This window comes from Ceratotherium simum, chromosome 20 (genome assembly GCF_057802395.1).
Source record: "Ceratotherium simum simum isolate JZ-2026a chromosome 20, ASM5780239v1, whole genome shotgun sequence".
NCBI classification, from domain to species: Eukaryota; Metazoa; Chordata; class Mammalia; order Perissodactyla; family Rhinocerotidae; genus Ceratotherium; species Ceratotherium simum.
This window is the reverse complement of record NC_141919.1, coordinates 50121662-50145422: the sequence shown is the minus strand read 5'-3', so window position 1 is coordinate 50145422 and position 23761 is coordinate 50121662. Positions and strand designations below refer to the sequence as shown.

The following is a 23761-nucleotide window of genomic DNA, read 5'->3' as shown; positions in this document are numbered from 1 at the left end:
TTCTGTCAGCTGAATGTGCCGTAACTTTCTTTTATCATTCAACTGTTGTTGAACAAACACACACACACACACACACACACACACACACACACACACACACAGAGTTTTTGTTTTTTCTTAGTGGGCCGGTGAGGCTCGTGCATAAGGCTTTATGTACTTTTTGGATTGTTTCCATAGGAGAGTTTTCTAAAAAGGAAAAGGGGTGAATGCGTTTTGAGAAGGGCTAGGTTTTCAACAGTCTTCCTGAAGGATAGACCCGTTGAAAATTACAGGTTTGTTTCGTGCTAGCCGATGAGTATCATTTATTGCTGAATGAAGGATGTGTCTAGAATTCTGATTAAAAAGGAAACTAGGTGCAGGAAGTGCTGGGGGTAGGGGCAGAGGGCCAGGCTGGAGGACAGGCTCTTGGGATCGGGCTGAGCAGAAGTCTGCTGTCAACAGAAGCAGTGGGGGTGATGCCCCAGGAGTCAGCTTTCTCACTAACTTCTCCATTTGTCTCCCTGGCAGCCAAGTCCCTGGGCTGGGCCTCTGTGGACTGTGGCACTGCAGCCATGGTGCTGGGTGAACACCAGTTTGCTAACCCGGTGCTGTTGACACCCTGAGATGTGACTATTTCCACAGGAGGTGTGGGAACAAGCCAGCAAATCAGACTCTGAAAATGCTGCACGGCTCTCCCACCTCCAGGGCTCCTGAGATCTGGGGAGGGGTGATGAAGTGAGAGCCCATGGGTTTCCAGGAATTCCTTTTAGGAGAACCCTCGGGGACCAGCAGAGCCTGACCCTTGGTTGGGGCTTTTTCTGATGGGTTAGAGCGATCTGGCCTCAGGCCAGTGGGCCAGTCTCTTCCCAAGGTGTCTATTTTGAAGTTATTCCACTTTGAACATCCTTACTGGAGCTGAATTTTCCTCTTCCGAGGGACACTTTGGATTTGGGAATCTGCCAGGGGTCGTTTGGCACAGAGCCTGGGGATCAGGGGGAGGCTGATGAGGGAAGGGGCAGAATTGTGTCAGACCAGCGTGACCAGCGTGGTGTGAGGTCAGGCTGCTTCCTGCCCCACCACATGCTTCCGGGGGTCATGGAGAAGGGCCCTGGCAGGGGGTTCGATAATTGCTTGGCCCCATGACAGGGTGCATTCTAAAAATGCCTTTAAAAATTTCTTCAAAAGTTGCTTCCTGTTTTGCATAATGTCCTTTTGCCTTTGACATCCTGAAACCACAGAGCCATCGTTGGTGTTTCAGGACACCGCCAGCTTGAAAAAACAGGAAAAGCCTCCGAGTTCAGGGTGGACCTAGAGAAACTGGTATTTGCATTATAGGAGCTCAGGGGCTTGGTGGTGAGGTGTTAGGTAGCTCCTGACATTCAGATGAGCACTTGAGGCAGCCTAGGCAGGGTCCCGTCCCGGCCAAGAATGGGTAGACTTGAGTCTTCACCCCAAAGTTAGGAAGGGCCTCAAGGAAGAGGATGGATGGGAACTCATTTGCTCCTTCAGCAAACTTTTATCGGTAACTACGCTGTACGAAGCACAGGAGATGGACGTGGACAAGGGCTGGTCCCCACTCTTGGGAAGCCCCTCAGCAGTAGATAGACTCTGGCAATACTGTGTGGTCAGAGAGAGGAAGCGTGGGTGCTCCCAGTGCCCTGAGGAGATGTACAGAGCCAGATGGGTGGTCTGGGCCAGGGCCAGAGGCAAAATGAAGGGCCTTTCTTCCAAACACCGATTTTAGCATCACTGTCTCTCAGCATGTTTGAACAGAGTCCCTGCTTGGGAAGGGCAGGGCCGACGGCCTGTAATTTCCTCTAGTTGCTGTCACGTGGGGAGAATGCCTTAGCCGAAGTCCCAGCTGTTGCATACACTCACCCGCGGGGCAGGAGAGGACAGGAAGCGGAGGCAGGGTGACGGGAAGATGATGAAAGAGAGAGAAGGTGGTGTAGCGGAACTGTGCCTGACAGGGGGAGGCCGAGGACAGCTAGACTGAGGGGCTGAAGGGAGGAAGGTGCAGGGGAGAGGGGTACAGAAAGAGCGGCTTCATGGCCTGCGGAGGGAGGGCCAAGCCTCGAAGGCCACTCGAGTGAGGATCCCAAGGTCTGGTTCTTTTCCTAACTCGTGACATCGTTTTGGGCAAGTCCCAACCCTGCTGGTCCCTTTTCCCCTCTGTAAAGTTTGAGTGGGCTGGGCCTGTTGATCTTAGCGCCCTTTCTTTTCTTCCTCCTGGAGTCTGTGTTGCTGTGGGGGAAATCCTGGTCATATTTGCAACATGAAAGCCCTCTGAAATTCCCTCTGAAACTCACTACCCACTGCCCATTTCAGGGCTCTTGTGAGGCTTCTGCTGAGGATTCGTCATCTCTGTCTAAGCAGGCATAAAGATTTTAGCAGGTGGATGACCTTTGAAATGGCACTGGGCATGTTTCTTTCTGTCACACTGGCTAGCTGTGTGATAGGGGAAAGTTGTTATCCTTTCTGTGCCTCAATGTTCTCCCCTGGAGAATGGGGATAATAATAGTTTCTACCTCACAGATGTTGTGAAGTTCAGATAGTAGGCATGAAAGGGCCTAATACAGTGCCTGACACAGAATAAGTTCTGAATATATGTTGTCTATTATTGGTAGTACTAATAGTTCTTATTTGTGAAGGTTTTGGCTTTTGCTTTGTACAATTTCTTCCTTTTGTTTTTTTAAGTTGAAAATACATTACCACATTAAATGTTTTAAAAAAATGTAACAACGTACCGTTTAAAAAAATGTACCATTGTAACAAAATGTACCTACCATTGTAACACGGGGTACAGCAGTACAGCGGTGCCACTATAACACTCTGGTACCACGTACCACTGTAACAAAACTTGCCATTACTTTCCAAATGCATAAATATTTTACTCTATTGCTGTCATAGTGTGAAACTGTTTTGCATTCTGCTGTTTTTATTCAACATTATCTTCGAACTGTCATGTGGTTTATAATTATCTAATTATCTTTTGTAGCTGCTGTCTAAAATTCTTATGGCTATTCCCTTAGCATTCAACATTCCAGGGTTCACCATCGTAGATAATCTTGAACATTTTTGCTGTGTGTAGCTCTTTGCTTCAGTTGAATTATTTCCTTGGGATAAATTCCTAGAGAGGAATTTCTAGGCCAGATAGTATGGTCATCTTTACAACACTGGTTCACATTGCCACTTTGCTTTCCGGGAGGGTTATAATAATCCATAGACCCTAAACTGTAAATTCCTGGGCCAGGGAAATTTGCTTTTAAAGAGCACGAATTCTGAGGGAGAGTCAGGTCTACCTGGGGTCTCACACTTACACTCCCAGCCTGTGTGTATGTTGTGTGTGTGTGTGTGTGTGTGTATGAGAGAGACAGAGAAAAAGAGAGAAAGTTGCCTGTGTAGGGCACCGTGGCTGCTCTGAACAGTGCAGCCTGTTCCTGTAAGCCATTGCCTCTGGCAGTTCCTGCTGAGGTTCCTGGTATCAAGAACCTTCTTGGTGGCTCTTTCAACATTTCAAGCACCTTTGCCACAAGATAAGATCCTTTCCTTCTTCCTTTATTTGTAAAGCCAAACATCTAGAATGGGGGCAGATTCTGGCTTTAAAAGCCTGGCTTAAAAATGGTGTTGATCTAAAACTTGGTGTGTTGGTTGCTGGAAACACTGCATGCCACCATCCACAGAAACCGTGCTGGGTTCTGATGGGCTAGCCTCGGTGCTTGACCATTTAACCCATGTGGACGAACTCTGATCTGACAGCCCTGGTTTATGGGCTCCAGAAACGGGGCCCAAATGAGGAAAGGCTTTTAAATTGTATTGGGTAAATATAAGTTGATCAATAGCCCAAGATCTACAAGTATGAATGGCCAGTTTTGTCCCTATAGCCACCCCCCAGGCACATGCCTCTTTTGTAAACAGGAGCCTGCAGATTTGCGTAATTGGTAGAATGACTTTAGAACTAGTGATTTCCGTGACCAAAGATTTACAAGTCCAGCAGACAGGGTGCATTCTACTTGTGACAGCTGCTCCCTTCATCTTGTAGCCACTCCATATGTCCTCTCTGCTGCATTCCACGGCAATCAGCTGTGACTCAACGGGGTCCTCTCTGGGTCCATTTGGAATCAGACCAGAGCTGCTGTCCAGCATGTTGTTCCCCAGGGGGACCCAGGGCAAGACTTTCTTCTTGTGTGAGATAGGGAGATAATTCTTAGCTCAAAGAGTAGATAAGAGGTTTGAATGAAATGAGGTATGTGGTAATATCAGTACTCTACCTTTTGATGAGTGCCTAACCCGTCCCCTTGGGCACAGAAGGCATACATTCCGCACCGGAGGCTACAGAGTAAACTTTCCTCCAAATGCCGGTTTTTCATCCCCAGTGGGGCAGAGTTAAGAGGAGGAGAGAAAAGTGTGAGGCTGTAACCACAGCTTAGGGCCAGGGTTTAGCCTGGAGCCAGGGTTTATTGGAGTCTGTGGCCTGGCTTAGATGAACAGACCTACCCCAGGCCACGGGAGAATGCCCCCATCTTGTGAATCCACAGCACTGAGAACCTGGAGTGTGTGTTGCCCTGTGTCAGGTGTGCCAGGATTCTGTGTGATCCACAGCCTTGTCTTCCCCATGGTACATTGTCAGTATCCTGAGGAGGGGCCGTCATAGACTACAGATAGCCAAGAGGTCAGGAGGAAGGCGTGGAGGGAGCATTGGATGTTTGGTGGAGTCTCAGGAGGTGAGAAGGGATGTGTTAAAAAATGGGGGCTAGACGTAGGTGGGCTCAGCCTGGGGTGCCCAGCGGCCTGTGCCCGGTGTGTTGTTAGAAGAACTTAGGCACAGACCTGTAGATAGCCCGTCATTACTCTACTCAGGAGCTGGTGTTGGTAGCCAGGATGCCAAGCCCTTCAGCCCAGCTCTGGTGCCAACCTACGAAGTGATGTGAGAGAAGTCACAGCCTCTCACTGGGCCTCAGTTTACCCATCTTTAAATGAGATGAGGGGTTGGCTTGGATGCTCTCTGGAGTCTCTTCCTGCTGGGAGTTCTGATGTAGCCATGCAGTCCTGCTCAGTAGGGCTAAAGGGCTTCGCTGCAGGACAGTTGAGGGCTGCCCTCACGAGGGCCAGCCTTGTGGAGCTGGGGCGACTGTCAGGGGGCCCTGAGAGCCGGGACTGAGTCTTACTGGACAAATCCACACCCACCTGCCCCTTCCAGCAATTCTAGGCACAAAATCAAAAGTCAAGGGATGAGTAAGTTGGTCAGTTTCAAAACTCAGTCAGTGGGAGCGGCTGTGAATCTAGGGTCCTAGGCTCCAGCCATAACCACGTCAGCCACTCCCACAACAGATAATGCTCGTTCAGCACTCCATGTGCCAAGCATGGCGAAAGTACTTCACATGCATGATTTTTATTAACTCTTAGAGCAGCTCTTTTTCATGCCTGATTGCCCTGGTCAGAACTTCTAGTACGACGTTGAATAGATGGAATAAGAGAGGATGTCCTTGTCTTGTTCTTGATCTCTAGGGGAAAACATTCAGTCTTTCACTATTAAGTGTGATGTTAGCAGTGGGTTTTTCATGGATGCTCTTGATCAGGTGAGGAAGTTCCCTTCTGCTCCTAGTTTGTTGAGTGCTTTATCATGAATAGTGCTGTGTTTTGTCAAATGCTTTTTCTGTGTCTGTTGAGATAATCATGTGGTTTTTGTTGTTTATTCTATTGATATGGTGTATTATACCTTGATTTTTCAGATACAAATCAATTTTGAATTCCTGGGATAAATCCTGGGATAAATTCGTCATGGTATATAATCCTTCTTATATGCTGCTGGATTCAGTTTACTAGTATTTTGTTGAGGATTATTATTCATAAGAGATATTGATCTGTAGGGTTTTTTTTCCAGCTTTATTGGTGTATATTTGACAAATAAATTATCTGTAGTTTTTTTTCTTGTGATGTCTTTGTCTGATTTTGGTATCAAGGTAATTCTGCCTCAGAATCAGTAGAGAAGTGTTCTTTCAATTTTAGGGAGAGTTTGTGAAGGATTTGTATTAATTTGTCTTTAAATATCTGGTGGAATTCACTAGTGAGGCCCTCTGGGCCTGGGCTTTTCTTTGTGGGAAGCTTTTTGATTACTAATTCAATTTCTTTATTTGTTACAGGTCTATTCAGATTTTGTATTCATTCTTGAGTCAGTTTTGGTAGTTTCTATCTTCCTAGGAATTTGTCCACTTCATCTAAGTCGTCAAATTTGTTGGCATACAGTTGTTCATAGTATTCCCTTATATTCTTTTTATTTCTGTGAGGTTAGTTGGGATGTTCCGTCTTTCATTCCTGAATCTTTTCTCTCTCTCTCTTTTTTTTTTTGATCAGTCTAGCCAAAAGTACGTCATTTTTGTTCATCTTTTCAAAGAACCGATTTTTGGTTCATTGATTTCTCTTCTCTATTTTATTAATTTCTGCTCTAATCTTTAGTGTTTTCTTCTTTGTGCTTTCTGTAGGTTTAGTTTGCTCTTCTTTTTCCAGTGTCTTATGGTGGAAAGTTAGGTTATTGATTTTAGATCTAAAGATCATGGACTTTTAACATTTTGATTGATACTGCCTAATTGCCCTCCAATTCAGACTCATCAACATTGCATGGGAAGTGCCTGTTTCCCACGTCCATGCCAGCAGCCTTTGTACGTTTGCCAATATGATGGTCAAATGTGGTGTCTTGTTTTAATTTGTTTCTCTGATTACTGATGATGTTGAGCAAACTTTCGTGTGTTTCTTGGCCATTTGTATTTCTTCTTACTTGTTCTTATTTTTACCCCTTTTTCTATTAGTTTTTAAAATGTTTGTAGGAGCTTTTAATACTACAGATATTACTCCTTTATTATATATTGTTTGCAAATATGGTCTCTCCGTCTGCCGCTTGTCTTTTTACTTTATCTCTGGTATCTTTGACCACATGGAAGTTTGGAATTTTTATGTATTTAAGTCCCTCTTGTCCTTTATGACTTCAGGTTTTTACACTTCAGGTTGTTTTTACGCTTGATCATCCCAAGATTATAAAATTTTTCTTCTGCGTTCCCTTCCTAACTTATTCTTTAACATTTTAGTACTTGTCCCTTATATAAAAGATGAACAGAATAGCTGTTCAACCCTTGTGTGTTGCAAGAAGCCTATATCATACCCAAAGGACGCTTAGAGTTCCCAGACTCTTCCAAATCTATCACTGATGCTGGTGCGTCAGAGTAGAAATGTGAAATTTTAGGCACTTGTGATCATAGGGCTGTAAGAGTCTGTAGGCTTTGAAGTTCTAGGGAGTCAAAGGAGAAGGCAAAGTAATATTTATTGAACATCTATTAGTGCTAAGCACGTGATAAGTATGTATATGCCTTATCTTATTTACTACCTGAAAAGAACACATTATTAGCCTCACCCTTCAGAGGAGGAAACGGGAGCTGGCTGCATTTAAAGTGGTCGTGATACCAAAGAGGTATTGTTGGGAGTGCATGGCTGGCTGGCTGCCCAGATGGCCCACAGGGCAGCAGGCTCTCCACAGTCTAAGGTCTGGTTCTAGATGGAGAGGGGATGTGCTTATAACCAGCATCACTGGTCCAGAAATTCAGTCAGGGCTCCAGAACTGATTAGAAGGGCAGCTGACTCAGTAATAGAACTCCCATGAGACTTGTTTACATGCTGGACTTCTAAATTGCTGCTTTACAGGGGAGATTAGAACTGTTGTCAAGTGGCTTAGAATTCTCTGGCTGTAGGCAGCACTACAGGGGAAGCCATAGTGTCGTCAGGCAGCTGGTGAGGCAGAAGTCAGAGCGGGGAAGTGAGCTGTGCTCTCATGTCGGATGGTGTCAGGGTGTCGTTGCTGATGAATCCGTCCCCACAGTCTTGCAGGCCTCCCTCAGGGACCTTGGTCTGGTCTAGAGGTCTGGTCTAGAGGTCAGGTCTCCTTTCTCCCCTCTACCGCTCTGGAAGGACACCTCCAGCTCCATCCTCCACCACTCTCATATTTATTTTCTTCTATGCTTTCTTCCTTCTCTCTTTCCTGTCCGTCCAGCCATCAAACTTTATTTCCTGGCCCATCATCGTCATGCACTCTTTTGCCTTATTTATTTGTTCTCTTCTGTTCTCACTCCCACTCCATTTCCCAGCCCCACCGTGGCCAACCGTTCCAATGTGTTTAATGCGTGTCTGTTTTTGCTCTTGCCAAGTGGGAGCTGTTGCTTTATATATGTGCATTTTTAAATTTAAAAAATTTTATTTTTTTAAATTAATGTACAGTAAAATTGACTTTTTTGGGTATAGTTCTATGAATTTTAACAAATGTGTATATTTGTATAACCACCACCACAATTAGAATACAGAACAGTTCCAGACCCGAAAAATTCCCCTTGTAGTCACCTTCTCCTCCAGCCCAGGACCCTGGGCAACCACTGATCTGTTCTCCGCATTGTTTTGTCTTTTTAACAATGTTGTATAAATGGATCATACAGTGTATATATTTCTAACTTCTGTAAATGGTATTATTTTCTAGCTCATTTTAATTTTTTTCACCCAGCTCTTTTTTTTTTTTAATTTTTAAAAAGTTTGACATAACTTCAAACTTACAGGAAAGTAGCTAGAATTATACAAAGAATTTCTGGATATCCTCTGGATTCCCCTAAATTCCCCAAATGTAAACATTTTACTGTATTTGCTTTTTTCTTTTCTCTCTCTCTGTCTCTCCATATGTATGTGTGTGTGTGATATATTCTGAACCATGTCCCTTTACCCCTAAATATTCAGTATGTATTTCCTAAAAACAAGAATTTTTTATATAACCATAGTATAATGATCAAAATCAGGAAATCAACATTGAAAAGTTTCTACTATCTACAGACCTTATGAAGATTTTGTCAGTTGCCCCAAGAATGTCCTTGTAATAAAACTGAAGACCATGCATCGTATTCAGTTGTTGTGTCTCTGGTCTCTTAATGTGGAACAATGCCTGGGTCTTTCTTTATGTTACATGACACTGACATTGTTGAAGAGTCCAGGCCAGTTATTTTGTAGAAGGCCCCTCAATTTGGGTCTGTCTGATGTTTCCTTGTGACGAGGTTCAGGTTATGCAGTTTTGATAAGAATGCCACACGAGTGACATGGAGTTCTCAGTGCCTGATATCTGGAGGCATGTGCTGTCAATTTGTTCCTTACTGGCAATGTGACCTTTGATCATTTCATTATGGTGGTGTCTGCCGTTTCTCCATTATCAAGTTTACTATTTTATCCTTTTTAATTAAAATATAAGCATTTACTTTGAATTATGTAAATATCCTGTTATTCCTCAAACTTTCATTGACTGGTTTTTAGCACCTATTGATGATTCTTGCCTGAATCAGTTATTATAGTGGTTGGTGATCTAATTCCATCATTCCTTCTACATTTATTAGTTGGCATTTTCCTGTAAGGAAGTATTTTCCCTTTTCTCCTATTAATTCATATGTCAGTGCAGAGTTATGGATTCTTACTTTATTCAATAACTCATGGGGCCAGCCCTATGGCTTAGTGGTTAAGTGCGCACGCTCCGCTACTGGCGGCCTGGGTTTGGATCCCGGGCGTGCAACGACGCACCGCTTGTCTGGCCATGCTGAGGCCGCGTCCCACATACAGCAACTAGCGGGATGTGCAACTATGACATACAGCTATCTACTGTGGCTTTGCGGAGAAAAAGGGGAAAAAAACGAGGAGGATTGGCAATAGGTGTTAGCTCAGGGCCGGTCTTCCTCAGCAAAAAGAGGAGGATTGGCATGGATGTTAGCTCAGGGCTGATCTTCCTCACCAAAAAAAAAAAAAAAAAAAGCTCATAATTCTTTACTTAGCACTATTTAATTTTTTTATTTTGATTTTTTGGTGAGGAAGATTAGCCCTGAGCTAACATCTGTTGCCAATCCTCCTCTTTTTGCTTGAGGAAGATTGTCCCTGAGCTAACATCTGTGCCAGTCCTTCTCCATGTTGTATTTGGGACACCGCCACAGCATGGCTTGATGAGTGGTGTGTAGGTCCGTGCCTGGGATCTGAACCTGAGAACCCCAAGCCGACAAAGCAGAGTGGGCGAACCTAACCACTATGCCACCAGGCTGGCCCCAGCACTATTTATTTTTGATGCTTAGACTGTCCTGAATTTGGCCGATGAGGTCCCTTTCCTATGTCCTTTTTGACATATCCCATCATTCTTTGAGTATTTCCTTCCTTTTAGGCGCGGCAAGAAGTTCCAGGCTCCTCTTGTTTGTTCTCTGAGTCTGCTCTGGAATCAGCCACTTCTCTTTTTAGTAGAGAATGGTATTTCGAAACCAGAAACTGGGCTCTGGGTGCTCACCCTTGTCTTTAAGGTCCATCCACGATGCTGTGTGTGCATCGAGTGTCCGTGGTGTTCATCCCAATTTTCTCTCTCCCTTAAAGAGAGTCTCCCGCACTGCCTTCACGGATACTGCTGGAAGGAACAGCCTCTACATGTCCTTATGGACCTGTGTGTGTGTGTTTATGTTGATTCGGGAGTGCCAGATACCGCTCCAGAATGCCTGCTCCCGTTTGCCTTCACCAGCGGAGCATGAGCGGCTCTGTGCCTCCACAAATCCTTGGCGTTGACCAGCCTCCTGTTTTCTGCCAAATGAATAGATGTGCTAGGCTAGCTCTTGTTTTAACTTGCTTTTCTCTGATGACAAATGAGCTGGAGCATCTCTTCATATGCCTGATGGCCTTTGTGATTCTTCTTTGGTAAATTGCTTATTCCTAATAATCCTTCGGCTGTTTTTTCACTGGAGTTCTTATGTTTTTCTTAAGAGTCTGCAGGATTTCCTTATACGTCCTGGATACTAATGCTGGACCCAGACACTGCAGGTGCCTTCCCTGAATCTCTCATCTGTCTGTTCACTTTGCCCATGCTATCTTTTGTTTGAACGGAAGACTTCTTTTTTTCCTTTTATTTGTGCAGTCTCTCGCCAGTACTTTTTTCTTTCTATAACTCGGTTAATACCCTTCGTTCCTCCCCATTTGAGGTGTGCTGATATAGCTGAACTCAGCTGCTTGTCCTCAACAGTCTGTCTTTATGACCTCTTGGCCTCTATTGAATTCTATTAAGAATGACTTTGCCTCTTAGAGTATAAGGCCCACAGGCAAGTACTAGTCAGACATTTATTCAGCAAATATACGTTGTAGGCCTAGTGTGTGTTAGGCACTGTGCTGTCACTGAGTTCAGAGGTTATGAAACTCTTATGGCTTTTCAGAGGTGGAGCAGGGATTTGAACCCGAGTCTGTGACCCTTCCTACCGTGTTACTTCCCCTAGAAATTGCATTTGGTTCCCATAGAACCATGTGTCAGATATCTACATTTCTTCTAACAAATGGCCTAAGAAGGTGAGAGCAAAGTGGTCCCCGCCAGCATCCTGAGGAGGGGGAAGTAATCAGAGAGGAATCGAGGTAAATGTGGCTCCTGCCATCCTGGGCGTGGAGTTCTCAAGGGGCAGGCCCTGAGCTCGCTGCTGGTGGCTGACTCCAGGCTGGGAGTGGAGGGCCTAGAGGAGGCAGGGAGGCTGCCTCAGCCTGCAGGGGAAAGTCTTAGAACAGAACACCAGGCCTGTATCATTCTGATCCTTTCTGAGAAGCTCAAAGCGTCCCTTCCAGAAGTGTTCCAATTCTACAGGAGAGAGATGCAGCAAGATCTTCCTGGGGCTAACGCAGAATTTCCAGGCAAGTTGGCTGCCCAAGCCTTTCCTGGTAGTGATAACTGTGGGCAGGCAGTTTCCGCAAATTCCGGTGGAGGGAGGGAGGGAGGGAGGGAGAGAGGGAGGGAAGCCAGTGGGGAGAAGGGCCGGGTGAGGAGGAAATCTGCCTTTGGGCCAGGACCAAGCAAAGCAGAAATTCCTCCTGGGACGACTTTCCCCCAGAGGACAAACACTGGGAAGCCTGTTTAGTGAGCTGTAAAAGCCTGTGGTCCCGGGCACTGCTTCTTGACCCCAGAGCCTTGCATCTCTGTGGTTTCGCTGCTGGTGGAAACCTTCTCCTTGGGTCAGCCCAGGACAGAAGTGTACTGTCTTGCCCCCAGTTCTGAGGTCTCCCGGAGGTCTCCCCATGTTCTCTCCTTGCTCCTGCTGCCCCACTGAATTCGGGAGCCGTGACCATGTGGTTTAGAAATATGCTTGAAAAGGGATTTAATTAGCCATGTCAAATAAGACTCACCTTTAAGCCACCTCGGATCTGTTGGTGGCTCCCTGGAACCTGAGGTTGAGAAGGATTCTGAGACAGATGCCCCAGGGCACAGCAGGGAGAGTAGAGGGGTCTGGGTGCTGCGATCTCCTGTCCCCTGTGTAGATGCATCCATGAACATCAGAACCCTAAAGGATTAATAAGGGGACGATAAGGACGGAATTTTTGCCAATCCAGGAGTGTCCTTGAGGAAGTCTGTCCATCTCTCCGGCCTTCGGTTTCCCTCGTGTGTAACCCTGGGGCTGACATGATTCTCAGGTTCCCTCCAGCCCTGATGTGCAGGATTCTTCAGGGTGTTGGTTCGAAATGGATCCTGCCCCTTTGAGATGGTGGAGTCTGACCTTGGCTCTGCTTCCTTAGGGTTAGGACTCGGTACCCATGGTAGCAGGATCCTGGACTGAGTACCACCCAAGGCTCTTCTGGTGATCTCACAGCCCATATCTGACTTTGAGCTTTGGGGTTATTCTCTCAAGGAACAAGTGGTATTTGATGCAGAGCCTGTTTGATGTGGCAGTGTAAGGTTTAGATGAGGAAATGCAACATTTTCATCAGGAGGGTGGGCTGTCTACTGCCTCAGAGTCTCAAATTATAGGCCGAGAGCTGGTAGAAAGCTTAGTTTAAAACTGAGAGTGAAAATGTGCCTGTAAGTCACGAATCAGGTGCTATGCTGGAAACAAAAGGCATCTTTGGAGTCCAGAAAGGAGAGTGTTTTTGCCCTTGGTCGCCTTAGTTGTAGATGCGTCATTGGGACAATGGTCTAGATTCCTAAGCATCTAAAACAAGATGGTTTTCTGCTCTCTCAGCTCAGCTTCTTAACTCGTAGTTGAAGGAGTGCTGTGGGGGTCAGCACACGTTCGTGGATCCTGCTCTGCCAGAAACCGTCCCAGTACAGAAAGGAGTAGGACACACCCCCTGCCCTCGAGGCCATGAGAGTCTCAGGAGGAAGCAGGTGGATAGACTGGCACCCTCACGCCGGAGGGCTCGAATGTAGGCTTGTGAAGCTTGTGATGTGGTTTCGTAAAGGGTGTCGTGGGCAGTGGGAGCAGGGACTGGTTGGCCCCAGGGACTTGGGGAAAGCTTTGAAGTCCCAAGTTGGAACTTTGAAGGATTGTTAACTTATTTACTTCACAAAGGTTTTGAGGTAAATTATAGGAATACACCCCATAAAAAGGACTGATATAAATAAATTAAAACAAGAGAAAGAGAAAATGTAACTTAAAAAGTTAAGACTAGGGAGGAGTTGAAATGTGGATATTCAGACCGTGGGGCCCATCAGAGTTATTATATCTGTCTCTTTGCAAAATCCAAAAGTGAAACACGTTCTGTGACATGATCTACGTCATTGGAGTGCAGAAATACACAGTCGTTCCTGAGTGTGAGTTGTTTTTCTTGGTACCTCACTCTGAAAGAGCTTCATGGGGGTAGGAAGGAGGTGGTGGTTAGTGAGTGAACCTGTAAAACAGCCTTTCTCAAAATACCGTCCAGGGACCTGCATTCAAGTTACCTAGAGTGATTGTTAAAATGCAGAGTCATGGGCCCCAGCCCCAGACTGACCAAATCAGAAGCTCTGGTGAGTAGTGCCCAGGAATCTGCAGTTTTACGTGCTTCCCTGGGCGATTCTTCATGCAATGCACGGTTTGAGAACCTCTGCAGTAGATGGAAACCTCACTGGCACTTTGAAAGCCAGTGCAGTAGCCATTGAGAGTGCCTGGCCTTTGTTTGAAGGTTGGGTGGGAATTTAACTGGGGAGAGAGCAGGGCACAAGAAAGGGCAGATCCACTGAGGTGGATGGTTCGTTGCTGATCAGGTCACTTTCTGGTCGTATTTTGGAAGACCTACGAAGTGTGGCAGTTCAGGCACGAGGCAGGGCTGCTACTGAGCACAGAGATGGATGGAGAAACACTCAGCCCACTGTGCCCAATTAGTCCAGTTTCCCCGTGGCCACCTGGGCTCTGCTCTGCAGACCTCTTCGGGCAGGCTCCTTTATTTTTTCAGCAAATACTTTGTTTTTCTCAAGGCCCCCAAATGCGGGGTTCTGAGACCACAGATGAGCTCTGCTTCCTGTTGAAGAAGCGTTTCTCTCCCCGGGCGGTACTAGCAGCTCGGATGGTGAGTTGGCAGAAAGAGCAGAGGGTATTGAAATTGCGTTCTGTGCAGTGTGCCGGAGACAACGTCAAGTCAATATTAGGAATAGATTATTCCTATTTTCTGGTCCTTGAGTTGTATGTTTTGAAATCTTTATTCTGGAGGACACTTCCTTCTTGGGAAAGGGACGAAGGAGGGGTCACGTGTCTTGTCCTTGGGTTATATTTTAAAATAGTTATTGTTCAATTCTAAAGGTATACCCAAAGGTATAAAGAAAAATAGCATGAATATCTGGTTTAAGAAATAAATCATTTCCGGTCCCTTTGAAGCCTTTGTGAGTTAGTCTTAAAACTCAGAAATGGTTAACATGGGACTTGAGAAATCCCTTCTGGTGGCCCTCTGTCCCATGCTCTTTCATCAGGTTTCCTCAAGGTTTATCAAAATCCTCTTTGTTGCTCGCATGAGTGGCAGGGAGGCAGGGAGCATAGCTGTGTGCCATCCGCTCAGCTAAGGTTTATTGGTGGACTCCGTGTGCACGGCAGCCGGTGGATACTCTCAACTGTGCGCTGAGCTCCTGGAGAGGAGCTGAGGGGACCCGCTGAGGCAGCTGCTTCTCTGCAAAGCCTTCCTTGACTCTCTTCTCTGGCCCGGAGTCGACTCCCCTTCCTTTGCGCCATTTCCACCGTGCTCACCTCTGTCACACTCACCATCATCGTTTGCTTGGCTGACCTTCTTCTTCACCGGGGGCAGAGACCTCCTCTTAACCCAGCCCCCCTGCACGCGCCTGACACCGGCTGGCACGTGGTGTGTGCCAGCTGGGTGCATGTTTGAATGGATGTGCTGCTGTGAGGACTTCAGGGAGGTGGAGGAAGAGGAAGAGCCAACCTTGCGTGGTCCCAGAAGGCTTCCTACGGGAGGTGATGTTTGAGCCGAGGCCAGGCAGCTGTCGGATTGGTGATTATGAAGTCCTTGGAGAACTCTAGAGAGCTTCTCCTCCCTGCAGGATGGAGAGAAGGTTTGGGATGAGCCCCGTGTGGGAGGTGGTGCTTCTCATTTCTAGTCTGAGGGGCTGTAAGGGCACCGTGAGTTCGAGGGGCCACTGCACACAGCTGTCATTCCCAAGCCTGGCTCAGCTTGCAGTGCATGTCTGGGCTTTGGAAGATTGGTACAGAGACAGATGGCCCAGCCACATAAGCCTGTGGGACAACACGGCAGTTTGGGGGGAGATAATTTGAAGACAGTGCCCCTGTGCCATGTACTGTCAGGACTGAGGCCAGGCCGGGACATCCTAGCATCCCAACTTATAGGACCAGAAAGCTCTGGGCACTGCCTAGTCCCACAGTTCCCCAATGTTTGAATTTCATTGCCCAGGAAATTTTCAAAAGAAGCTCAAGGGCCTGACCCTTGGCTGCCAAATAAGGATTTTTAAAGAATTAAATAAAAAAAAAAATCAGTTGAACTCCACCGTGATCATTTCATAAAAGAAAGGACATTTCAACATTGAAAGAGTAAGAAGCACTTAATCTTGGAAGCAGGGCATTCTGATACATTGATTACATTCAGCTCAGTGAAGAATAACGTGCATTGTTGACTTTTACCATTTTGTCTCAGGCTGGTGAAACATCGTCACAACCCAGCATCAGGCAACGGGTCATGTCTTGATCACTGGCCCATCCGTTGGGAAGCAGTGACTAGATGTTCCAGCCTGTTTTGCTGAGGCTGGAGGACTGAACTGGCGGTTCAGCCAGCAGGAAAGTGAGGCAGGGAGTCCATGCTGGGCGGGCTCTAGATTAGCAGGGCTGTGATGGAGGGGAATGTGTGTGTTTGGGTTTGCCATGCCCGGCAGTGGAGTGGTGGAATTTGTCTGAGTTGAGTTCACACATTGAAGTTATTGAGTGACTTACACGCAAGGCCGTGACCTGGACTCCCAGCCGAGAGGCCCACGTGGCGGGGCTTTAGCTGGGGGAGCCGAGGACAGGCTCACATCTGCTCATCTGCTTACGTAACCCTGCTTCCCAGCTCCTAGAGCCAAGAAAACACACAAGGCAGCACAGCGGGGCCGAGGGCCTGTGGTAGCACACGCCATGCGCCGCACAGCAAGGGAGCCTTGGCTTGACCTGAGGACTGTCACGAAGCCCTCAGCCCTCTGCTTCCTCCCCTCGCCTCTCCCTGAGGCCCCGGGGAGTGGTTCTGAGACCTGGTAGCAGGTCTGTGTGGTTCTGGGCAGAGCTGGTCACTGCCCTCCTGGAGTCCCAGCTCTTTGGACTTTCTCATTGTGACAGAGCCAGGCGTGTAGCCTCAGTGTGGCAGAAGATGTGCAGGGCACCCAGGGGGGCCTCCTGGCTGGCACTGGACCCAAGAAGGCATTTGGCTCCAGGTCTGGAGCTGCCGCTGCCTGCCGAGCACTGTCCGTTCTCAGAGGTGTGAGCCGCAGGATTCTCAGAGCTGTGGAGGCTTCAAAGAGAGAAGGTGGGGAAAGAATTGCCAGATTGGGCAAGGAGGGCAGGATTGGGGGTTGTGAGAGGGGTGCAGAGAGGAGCAGGAGAGTGAGAAGAGGCTGTTCAGTGATGAAGCTCTGCAGGGAGCCATTGGAGGATCAAGTGCCTTGGCTAGCCTTGAATCAGCTTCAAGGTTCAAGGTTCAGCCAGGTTCACTTAGGTTCTACCACATGCTCAGCAGGAGATCCTTGAGGTCAGGAACTGTCTTGTCCATCCCATCACCTCCTCTCCACCCCTCCACCTCCCTGGACCTGGCACACAGCTTGGCACACAGTAGGTGCCCAGAAAGTATTGATTGAAACAAATTGAGGGGCCAGCCCCATGGCGTAGTGGTTAAGTTCAGCGTGCTCTTCTTCGGCGGCCCAGGTTTGTGGGTTTGGATCCCAGGTGTGGATCTGTACCACTCACCATGCCATGCTGTGGTGGTGACCTATATAAAAATAGAGGAAGATTGGCACAGACGTTAGCTCAGGGCTAATCTTCCTCAAGCAAAAACAGAGGAAGATTGGCAACGGATGTTAGCTCAGGATGAATCTTCCTCAGTAAAAAAAAAGAAAGAAATTGAAAATGGCCTTGATACATATGCAGGAATAGTTTGCATTAAACAAACACTTCGGAAAAGACTCTGATTTGGTGCTTGAGTAGGCTCTCATGGATTGTCATATGCTGTTGACGCCTCCTGTGTGTGAGTATGTGTGAGTGTGTGCTGAGGTTGGGGGAAGGGGAGGGGGAACAGAAGATGGGCCACTCAGCTTATGAGCTCCTGTAATTGGGTGGACAGTGGTATCAGTTGCTGAGGGAACCCTGGAGGAGAAGCAGGTTTGGCCATAGGTGGTGGTGTGGGCGTGGAGGAGTTGAATAACAGTTCATTAGGGGCAGATTGAGGTCCAGTCCCTGCAATTGACAAATGGGAAACCAGCATCCTGAGAGCAGATGGTACTTGTCCAGAGGTCATCCAGCAAGTTGCTGGTAGAGCTAAAGCAGGGCTCAGGCATCCTTTCTCCTGCCCAGGAAACTGTACCTCGGGACCACCTTTCTGGAACACTTGAACGGGCAAAACTAAGATGCTTTCCAGCCTGCAGGTGTCTGCTCCGGGGGGGTGGCTAGGCAGACCAAGTGTGAATTCCTGTCTTCTGGGTTGGTTTCAGAAGGTGTGAGCAAGTTGGTAGGGTGATGACAGTGCAGATGCCTCTTGCGTTCCTGAAAATGGAGTTATGTTTAGCAGCATCTTCAGAACCAAGGGTGGGGCAGGGCTGGGGGGCTGCAGATGTTGTGGGGCCCTTTGAACTGAGAAGAGCCCAGTGACGGGTCTGTTCAGTTTTTCACAAGGTGCTGTGCAGCAGGGCCTCCCGCAAGCTTTTCCCAGGGTTGGGGAGTCGAGCAGCCCAGGCCTGGGGGGCCTTGTAGGGACAGGCTACCTCCGTGAAAGCCCCAAGGCTTGTGAGGATGGCAGGTCCAGCTCCCCACTGCCCAGCTTGCCCAGAAAGAATCACCTGGTTAGTTACCTGGGTCCTTCACAAGATCTGCCTGGGCAGACTCTCTAAGGCAGGGGCCTGAGATTCCATATTTTTCCAATTGTCTCAGGAGATTCTGATGATAGGTTTGGGGAAAACTGGTTTAGGGTGACCCTTTACTTAGTCCTGGAGCACAGTACCTACTCACCTATGGGCCCTTGGGAGGTTAGAGCTGGGTCAGCAGAGAGTCGTGTCAGGGACTGATCTGTGAGGCCTGGTCCCTGAGGGACCAGGGCTTCTGGAGCCCTTGGGGTCTGCTTTCGGTCCCAGGCTCTGTGGTAGTGAGGAGAGCAGGTAAAGGACAAGCCAAGCTGGGGCTTTGATTTTAAGATTCTGGCCTCTCTCTCAGTGCAAAAGTGCATGGTAGAGGGCAGAGGGAAAGGCGTTTCCGGCAAAGGGAAACGTGTGGACGTGGGCCTGGTTTACAGGGATGGGGGCAGGTAGAACTGAGCCTGAAGGGCCTGGTTGCCAAGCTAAGAGGTTTGGCCTTACCTTGTTGAAGGCCACACAGCCTTAGAGCCATCAGAGGTTTTTAGCAGGAAAGTAATGTGATCAGAGCTGTGTCTCAGAAGAAAATAAATGAATGGGAACAGGTCCCGTGATGACAGAACTGGGTCAGCGTCAGAGGGAGGGAAGATGTGAGGAGTCCTGGGGGTACCCAGATGGGGAGAGGAAGATTACATGGCAAGTCCACAACTGCTGATGAATGTCACAGCTTCCTTTTCTCAGGCTGTCTCATTTCAGGAGGGTGAGTGATCTCTGGGGACAGGGGTGCTTGAGAGCCACATAGTATTGATGAACATGGCAACAGAGTGCTGCACACTGGGCCCCGGGTGGTTCTCACCAGCGTGTTTCAGATCAACTTGCCCTGAGTTTGTGGTCTGTGTTCCCACCTCTGTTCTGTGGGTTCTTCCCTTTGTTCTCGTGGCTAGTTTGCTTCACAGGTGAGGCTGGTTACATTAGAGTAACAGTTCCCAAAGTGTGCTCCCTGATAAATGGTTCTCTGGCCAAAGAAGCGTGGGAAATGGTGGGTTAAACAAAGTGAAAGGAGTTTCTTGACTGCACAGCTTCTCAGCACCTTTGGTCGTCACTTTCCAGAAGCAGGATTTAGTATGCAGAGTTCCCACCCTGACTTCAGCAGGGGACATGTTCTTCCATTAGGCGTCTCGCTGGGATTGGTGTTTCCTGGAACTCACTTTGAGAAAGTCTGGCCTACAGGGAGTACTGAGAGCCCGGGTTCGAGTCTTGTCTCTGTCCCCAATTCCCTGTGTGTCCCGGGCCAGTCATCTTTCTCCTGCCCTCACCACTTGTGCTGCGCAAGGGTGGTCCTAGCCTTGCAGGAGTTGGCCTTCTCAGCTCCACCAGCTTCTACTGCGAAGACAAGGACTTCCATGACCGAATCTGGATCTTGACCTCTGCCTTTCCTTCTGCTTCTCACCTGCAACTAACTCAAAGCTTTCATCAATTTTTCTTCTAAGCTAAGAGCTCTCTTGCTAACTAATTCCTCTCATCTGGAGCCATGTGCTTCTAGGCCAGAAACTTGGGCATCATCCCTGACTTTTCCTCCCTTCTTCATCCCCTTTGTTAGTACTTCATCCCCTACTTATACTAAGTATTCTTCTTTGATGTTCTTTCCAGCTCTTCCTTCTCTGGGGTCTCGTTTCCTCCAGTCCCTCTGGCAAGTGTCTTTTATCTGTGTATCAAGTCCCTTCCTGAGACATGGAGTCCTCAGGCCACTCCTGGCTACCTTCTGGTTTGAGGCTGATTTACACACACACACACACACACACACACACACACACACAGCGAGCCCACAGCCGGGCTACCTTCTGGTTTGAGGGTGATTTACACACACACACACACACACACACACACACACACACACACACACAGCGAGCCCACAGCCGGGAGGTGGCGGGACTAGGTCAACCTCGGGATTCTGAGAAAGTGCTTTCTCCTCCCTGCTCTCTGATCCTTACAACAGCCTGTCGGGAGTCTGAGCAGGAATTACCCCATTTCCATTTAACAGCTGAGAAACATAGACGAGTGTGTGTCCTGGGCAGATGAGTGCTTCGTAGGGTGCCCAGCCGTCCACGTTTGCCCGGCAGTGAGGGGTTTCCTGGGATGATTGGCCATGCTAGTGCTGGACGTGAGTGCCTTTTCCACTGCCCCACTGCCTGCCAGGACGAGATGTCTCTTGTGGCTGTGGCCTGTGGCCGGGCAAGTTCTGTGTCGGGCTAACGTCTCCTTCCTCCGTCTCTCTAGTTGGCCCCATGCTGATCGAGTTTAACGTGGCTGTGGACCTGAAGCGTGTGGCAGAAGAGAACCCGGAGGTGAAGGTGGGCGGCCGCCACACCCCCAAGGACTGTGTCTCTCCTCACAAGGTGGCCATCGTTATTCCATTCCGCAACCGGCAGGAACACCTCAAGTACTGGCTCTATTACTTGCACCCGATCCTTCAGCGTCAGCAGTTGGACTATGGCATCTACGTTATCAACCAGGTGAGGTCGGGGAAGATGGAGTGAGGAAGGGCATGTGTGTTTGCAAATATGTGAAAAATGAGGGATGAGGGAAAGGAAGTGATTTTCTCGACATTTAGCATTTCACAACCCCACCACCACCACCCTCCTTATCTTATGCAGTGCAGATGAGCTAAATGCCATACAAGGTGCTCACTTGTTGCTGTCAACTCTTTTAGGCAAGGGAAATTGCTGGGGTGTTTTGCTTGTTTGTTTTGGTTTTTGGAAGTAGGCTTCCAGCAAAATTGAGAGAAAAATGAAAACCCTAATTCTCCCCAAACAAAGCACCAATCATTTCCTGTCTTTGGGCAGCTGTGTATTTTCCTTTTAAAAAATAAAAACACTCATTTAGGTGTCAGACTTTTAGGTAACTTGGAACTCTTCCAGTCTAACTGCAGCTTCTGGGGCACCTGCGGGAACACGCCCTTGGTTCTGGCCTGAATGCCAGCCCCCAGCAAAATGTCTGGGGAAGTCTGATTCATCCACTGCTGAGCATCATGTGGACTGAGCCAGGTCTGAGAAAAGAGAGCTTCTCCCTGTGTGTCTGATCCTTGTGTGTGTTGGGCTTAGCCCTACTTAGGACACTAATGTCGAAGACATGTCGGCCTTCATCACCATCACCTGGAGAATCAGATTGATCTAAGAGGCAGTTTCTTGGAAATAACTTTGGTTATTTCCAGTCTGTTTGAGAAGTGTTGTTGTTTTTCCAAAAGTATAACTTTGGTATTTCAAGTTTATCCCGAATACTTTAATTCGTATCTTTAGACTGTAACCTTATAGGTGCAATAACACATCTAACTTATCTATATACCAAATTTCATTGAAATTCATCTGAAGAGACAGTATGTCCATTTCTAAAAGGCCCAGTGTCTATTTCATTTCAAGATAAACTCTGGATCTGCTTGAGGTAGTAAGATTGTTGGTAGTTGACAGTTTCCATCAAAGTTGAGGGACTTTGCATGCCTCCCCTTGGACCAGAAGGGAAGCTGGAAGCAGCAGTGTGTCCACCGAGCATTTCTGAGGACTGCTGTGGTGTACTGCCGCACCAGTTGCTGCAGAGAGATTCTAAAGAAGTGTAAGATCCCATTCTCCCTGTCCTGATGCTTCCATCCCCACTTATGGCAAGTGGGACCCTTCTAGGGAGCAGTTACAATCCCAAATAGCATGTGATTGGATGGTGGCTGCCAAATGTTTTGGAAGCTCAGAGGAAGGAGAGAGCAATGGCCTGGAGGTACCAGGATGTAAACTAGGTTCTAAAGGCAGGAGGGAGACATGAGCCTCTCAGCTGGGGCCGGTGAACAGGGACTTCAAGGCAGGAAGGAGCCTTGCATGTTCCTAGAGTGTGAGATGACCATTGGGGCGGGAAAGCAGCAGAGCTTATAGGGCCAGATGCGGGAGCTGAGTCTGTCAGATGGGAAAGAGCAGAACAGCCCTGTTACAAGGGGACTGAAGCACAAGGTGGGAGAGCAGGTGGTGGGCAAACCCCTCAAGGCTGTTTGAGTCTGTTGGCCACATGAGGCATGGACCAGGGCCCTGAGAAGACCTGCAAGCAAGACAGCGAGGCGGTTGTGGCTCATCTTAGAAGAATGTTGGAGAATGTGAGAGAGAACAGGTAAATGCCCTGCAGAATCCAGGCCACTTCAATCCAACAAGTATTTGTTTAAGAAAAGCCCCCTCATCAACGAACACTTGTCTGATGCCGGTGAGCACATTTTGATCATGGCCAGATCCAGGAGCCCATTATTAAAGCAATGGCAGTGGCGCCTGGAAGAGGAAGCTGCCATCACCAGGAGCCAGCAGGGATTACTAAGAGCAAGCCGTGCCAGCTTCATCTCCTTTCTTTCCTTGACAGTTATTACCCAGTGGGTGAGTGATACACTGTAGACACAGTGTTGTCAGATCTTATTCATCAAGGCCACTGACGGCCTCCCGCAACTCTGCCTGAGCAGAAGATAGACAGCTGTGGTCTGGATGGCATATAAATTAGATTAAAATATATACTTGGGTAAAGAGGGTAAAAGAGTTAGTGATGATGCCACGTTTTTGAATTTAGGTGACTGTGGTTAGGGAAGACTAGAGGGGAAGAAGCTAATGTACAGGTGTGTTATATTTTAGGTGATTGTAAGACTTCCCTGTTCAATGATAAAGTCAAAACAAATATTGGACCAGTGAAATTTAACCACCATCTTAAATTCCTGTGACGCAATTTATATAGATAATCCCCAGGTTTGAAACAACACATTTCTTTTTTTTTTTTTTTTTTTAAAGATTTTATTTATTCATTTTTTTCCCCCCAAAGCCCCAGTAGATAGTTGCATGTCATAGGTTCACATCCTTCTAGTTGCTGTACGTGGGACTCGGCCTCGCGTTGGACGGAGAAGTGGTGCCCCAGGGCGCGCCCGGGATCCGAACCCGGGACGCCAGCATCAGAGCGCGCGCACTTAACCGCCAAGCCACGGAGCCGGCCAAAACAACACATTTCTGAATGTCCTATACCAGCTATATGCTCCTGTCTGCCCCAGTCCAAGCTGGCGGAGAAACTAAACAAGCCGAGTTCGATCAGCGGCACCGCTGTGCTGGCTCACACTGGGCACTGCCTGAGTTGGGGCTTCTCCCAAAGTGTGCTTTCCAAGATGGAGATCTGAGGCCATGTGCCTTTGAGGAATGCTGGATTGAATGATGTGAGGCAGGTCGCATTCCTGCAGAGCCTTCAGGGTTCTAGTGCACGCACATTACAGCCCCCAGAAGTACTCAGCATGCCACGTGGGGTTTCCTGAGCTAGTCTGACTGGAGAACTGCTTTCCAAGAACCATCTCAAGCAATGACTGCTCTATGAATCACACTTTGGGGGAAGCCGGCAGCCCCTAGGATTATGAGAATAATAATGGTGGCAACCCCACCTCATTATTCTCCCTAGGATGCTGAAAACCTCCCATTCTTCCTC

General features: G+C 47.9%; 1 protein-coding gene across 1 annotated transcript in view; it reads left to right on the top strand.

Moving 5' to 3' along the window:
* B4GALT1 (beta-1,4-galactosyltransferase 1) overlaps positions 1-23761 on the top strand; it is a 49997-nt gene that overhangs the window by 6314 nt on the left and 19922 nt on the right. The window contains exon 2 of the mRNA XM_004428363.3: positions 20564-20799. Coding sequence (XP_004428420.2) covers positions 20564-20799 — 236 coding nt within the window. The remainder of the gene's footprint in view (positions 1-20563; positions 20800-23761) is intronic.